This window comes from Lontra canadensis, unplaced genomic scaffold (genome assembly GCF_010015895.1).
Source record: "Lontra canadensis isolate GAN:19392208 unplaced genomic scaffold, GSC_riverotter_1.0 scaffold12, whole genome shotgun sequence".
Classification (NCBI taxonomy): Eukaryota; Metazoa; Chordata; class Mammalia; order Carnivora; family Mustelidae; genus Lontra; species Lontra canadensis.
In genome coordinates, this window is record NW_022631006.1 from 19,229,619 (window position 1) to 19,234,701 (window position 5,083).

Below are 5,083 nucleotides of genomic sequence, written 5' to 3' on the forward strand. Positions count from 1 at the left end.
GGGGGGGGGGGGGGGGGGGGAGATTTGGAAGGAAACCCCTTGGCCAGGGGTGAGGACAACTTTTCATGATTTTTGTGGCCATGATGAATCTATCTATAGCGGGTAGGTTTTCCCTTTCAAAGCTTCACAAGTACTCTTTCCTTCTGACCTGTGTTTGTCTTCCTAGGAGTCACAAATAACGTGGTTTTGGAAGCTCCCTTCCTAGTTGGAATTGATGGTTCGCTCAAAGGCAGGTACGTACTGGGAGATGGATTCTAGTCCCTCACTTAGTAAGACTGAGGAGCATGGAACAGACATGCACAAGGGGGAAATTGTTTGCTCTTATTTGTACCAGAAGAGAAGTTTATATAGTTCTTACAGTGAATTTGAAGGATGACTCTTTCACCTATTTGAGACTTGTAGGAACTTGATGTGTTAATGAAATGGCAAGATTGTATTTATGTGTAGATTTTATGATCTTTCTGAGGGCCACGTCTCTAATGGTTTGTGCAGGTTAAGTGAGGCTAAGAAGGTTATGTCTAGTATGGGAAAAGGGAGAAATGTACCTTTTGGTGTATAGTGAGAATCATTATAAACTACAGTCCTTTGAGATAACTAGGACTTTTAAATATGCATTTTACTTGGAGTTTGTATTAAGCCATGGTAAGAATATTTCCTCTGTCATCTAGGGAACCTAGGGAAGAACACCAGTTCTTGTGTTCTGCAAGGACTTGAATACTACGGATAAACTTTGCATCTATTTTGTGCTGTGATCTACAAGTGACAACAAAGTGCTCAGTGAATTATTACAAGCCTCCTTAATTTTGAGCGTTGGCTTTTACAGCATAATAATTCATTCTGACCTCAGTTTTAGGGTTAAAAAAGGTATAGGAATTCTTAGTTGCTTTATTCAGTAACGAGAAAGAGTTTTACAGTTCCTCTTTCCCAACTGAAAGACACTAGCTATCCTTACCAGAGTGTCTTTCCACCCAAAGGGAACAGGGAGGAAAAGAGTGGTGGCTTACTTGTAATTGGGTTATTTGGGGCCAGAAGCAGAAGCTCTCCAATTATCTTTCTTAGAATAGAATAATGCATCTAGACACATACTGTCCAATACTACCATAACCATTAGCCACATGTAGCTGTTGAGCACTTAAAATGTGGCCATCCTGAGTTGAGAAATACTGTGAGTGCACAATACACATTGGATTTTGAAGACTCTTCCTTTTTTTTTTTTTTTTTTAAGATTTATTTATTTATTTATTTATTTGACAGATCACAAGTAGGCAGAGAAGCAGGCAGAGAGAGAGGAGGAAGCAGGCTCCCCGCTGAGCAGAGAGAGCCTGATTCGGGGCTCGATCCCAGGACCCTGGGATGATGACCTGAGCCGAAGGCAGAGGCTTTAACCCACTGAGCCACCCATGTACCCCAAGACTCTTCCTTTTTAAAGAGATTGTGTTTGTTTGATATATATAGAGAGAGTATAAGCAGGGGGAGCAGCAGGCAGAGGGAGAAGCAGTCTCCCCACTGAGCAGGGAGCCTGATATGGGGCTCGATCCCAGGAACTTGGGGTCATGATCTGAGTTGAAGGCAGACACTTAACTTACTGAGCCACCCAGGTGTCCTGGATTTTGAAGACTTGATACAAAAAAATTAATAGTTTAAAAACATTGATTACGGGCGCCTGGGTGGCTCAGTGGGTTAGGGCCTCTGCCTTCGGCTCAGGTCATGATCTCAGGGTCCTGGGATCGAGCCCCGCATCGGGCTCTCTGCTCAGCGGGGAGCCTGCTTCCTCCTCTCTCTGTCTGCCTCTCTGCCTACTTGTGATCTCTCTCTGTCAAATAAATAAATAAAATCTTTAAAACAAACAAACAAACAAAAAACATTGATTACATGTTACGATGATATTTTTTATATATTGGGTAGTATAAAATGTATTAAAACTAATTTCACATGTTTCTTTCGAATTTATTTTTAACAGGACTAATAGAAAACTTTAAATTACTTATGTGGCTCACATTTTATCTCTACTGGAATTACTGATCTAGATGGTTTATAAAACACTGGAGGGAAATTCCAAGTATTTGTGTACTTTTAGAATTAGGAGAGCCATGGGACTTGGCAGGAAGGGATTTATTACCAGGAAATGGTTCATGTGATTATAGAGGGTGAGAAATCCCAAGAGCTGTAGTTGGCAAGCTGGAAAGACAGGAGAGCAGTGGTTTAGATCTAGTCCAAGTCCACTAGCCTGAGAACCAGGAGAGCCAAAGGTGTAAGTTCCAGTCCAAAAGCCAGAAGGCTCTAGACTGAAGAAGAGCCTATACTTCAGTTCAAGTTTAAAGGCAGGGGGAAAAAACAATGTATCAGCTTTAAGCAGTCAGGCAAGAAGAATTTCCCCTTACTCCTGACAGGGTCAGCCTTTTTGTTCTATGCAAGCCTTCATCTGATTATGAGGGTCACCCAAATGGGGAGACAATCTGCTTTACTCAGTCTACTGATTCAAGTGTTAATCTCATTCAGAAACATTCTTATAAACACATTCAGAATAATGTTTGACCTAATAACTGGGTACCATGTAGACTATAAAATTTAATCATCCCATGTTAACTTGGCACCCATATGCATCTCCTAAAACCATACTTAGTCTCCAAATAAAGACAGTTACGAGGGGCGCCTGGGTGGCTCAGTGGGTTAAGCCTCTGCCTTTGGCTCAGGTCATGATCCCAGGGTCCTGGATCGAGCCCAGCATCGGGCTCTCTGCTCAGTGGGGAACCTGCTTCCCCTCCCCTCTCTGCCTGCCTCTCTGCCTACTTGTGTGATCTCTCTCTCTCTGTCAAATAAAATCTTCCAAAAAAAAAAAAAAAAAAAGACAGTAACAAGGTCATAATTCTATCTAACATATTACAACTATTCTGCGTATAATTGAAAACACAGTAACCGGGGCACCTAGGTGGCTCAGTGGGTTAAGCCTCTGCCTTCTGCTCAGGTTATGATCTCAGGGTCATGGGATTGAGCCCCGAATTGGGCTCTCTGCTTGGCGGGGAGTCTGCTTCCCCCTCTCTCTGCCTGCCTCTCTGCCTACTTGTGATCTCTCTCTCTGTTAAATAAATAAAATCTTTGAAAAAAGAAAGAGAGAAAACACACTAACCCTTACTCTAGAAAAGGAAGTAAAGTCCTTAAATAATGTTTACATTTCTTTGATTTCTCGTAACTTAAATACTGTGATATAAAATTAATAATACTTAAATAGAATGATATTGTTTGCTATAATAGTATGATATAAAATATGATTTTATGTTATATAATAAGGGAATAGAGAAGAACAGAGATAAACACTCAGACACACAAACCTACTCATGGGGCACTTGGGTGGCTCAGTGGGTTGAGCCTCTGCCTTCTGCTCAGGTCGTGATCTCAGGGTCCTGGGATCGAGCCCCGCGTTGGGCTCTCTGCTTGGCGGGAAGCCTGCTTCTCCCTCTCTCTCTGCCTGCCTCTCTTCCTCCTTGTGATCTCTGTCTGTCAAATAAATAAATAAAATCTTTAAAAACAAAAACAAACAAAAAAAACCCTACTCATAACAAAGGAGGAAATACTCATGGCAATTACAGTATTCATTTCTGTAACTAGTCACTTGATCATAGCTGTATTTGTAACTACCTTCTTCGACTACCTATCTGTATCCCCTTTTGCCTTCAGCAAGCACACAGCTGGTCATAGTTCCTTAACCGGTGTGGTAATCAAACCTTCATTTTGAAGGACTTGAGCCATTAGCAGTAAGCATAATTTTGGGATTTTTTTCATATTTTTGCCCTGTGCCATAAATTAGTTTCTGTCATACATTTTTCTATAGGTACTGTGCTTTATCTGGTACCATTAATTGCTACCTAGGGATTAATTCAAATTAATGCAGCTTTATTTTATGGCTAGTTTTCTGATTACTGTATTCACAAAAATACAGTACTATATGTGTGGTTCAGGACATAATTTACCAATGAGTTCGGATACTGTATTGCTTGGTCTTTTTTAGTATCCATTGACGTGAATCTTTTTCGTTATAGTCATATGATTTTATACTCTATTGATGCAGTTTTACTGCATAGTATGTTTATACAAATAATTTTTTCCCTTACCAAACCATAAAATTGTTTTCGGGGATGCCTCCCTGGTTCAGTTGGAAGAGCATACAACTCTTGATCTCGGGGTTGTGAGTTTGAGCCCCATGTTGTGTGTAGAGAGTAAATAAATAATTTTCAGTACATGCCTGATGAAACATAATTAATTTTTTTCTTAAAACATTTCTCTCTTTTTTTTTTTTTTTTTTTATTTGAGAGAGAGGCAGTGAGAGAGAGCATGAGTGAGAAGAAGGTCAGAGGGAGAAGCAGACTCCCCGTGGAGCTGGGAGCCCGATGCGGGACTCGATCCCGGGACTCCGGGATCATGACCTGAGCCGAAAGCAGTCGTCCAACCAACTGAGCCACCCAGGCGTCCCTCTTAAAACATTTCTTTGTAGTATTTGGGATGCCTGGGTGGCTCAGATGGTTAAGCATCTGCCTTTGGCTTAGGTCATGATCTCAGAGTCCTGGGATCCAGTCTTGTGTTGGGCTCCCTGCTCACTGGGGAGCCTGCTTCTCCCTTTGCCTGCCACTCCCCGGTTGTGCCTGTGCGCGTGCTCTCTCTCCCTCTCTCTCTCTCTGACAAATAAATAAATAAAATATTAAAAAAACAATAAAACATTTCTTTGTAGTATTTGGATATGTTTTATGACCAGCAGATATGGTAAGTGATTTACCCAAGTGGTGTAACTAAATCATTACCTGTTTCCTCATCTAGTAATCTTTGAGAGGATAAAAGAAAAGAAAATAGGTGACTTGGTAAGGTAACAGCATTTTTGTTTTTTCTCTTTTGGCATTTTGTGTGGGTATTTTTTTTTTAAATATTTATTTATTTATTTGACAGACAGAGATCACAAGTAGGCAGAGAGGGAGGCAGAGACAGGTGGTGGGAGGGGAAGCAGGCTCCCTGCCGAGCAGAAGCCCTAGTCGATCCCAGGACCCTGGGATCATGACCTGAGATGAAGGCAGAGGCTTTTTTTTTTTTTTTTTTT

At 41.2% G+C, this 5,083-nt stretch overlaps 1 protein-coding gene across 3 annotated transcripts in view; it reads left to right on the forward strand.

Annotated features, from left to right (window-relative positions):
• OIP5 (Opa interacting protein 5) overlaps positions 1 to 5,083 on the forward strand; it is a 16,089-nt gene that overhangs the window by 575 nt on the left and 10,431 nt on the right. For all 3 annotated transcript variants that reach the window (XM_032856797.1, XM_032856798.1, XM_032856796.1), the window contains exon 2: positions 167 to 233. In XM_032856797.1, coding sequence (XP_032712688.1) covers positions 167 to 233 — 67 coding nt within the window. The remainder of the gene's footprint in view (positions 1 to 166; positions 234 to 5,083) is intronic.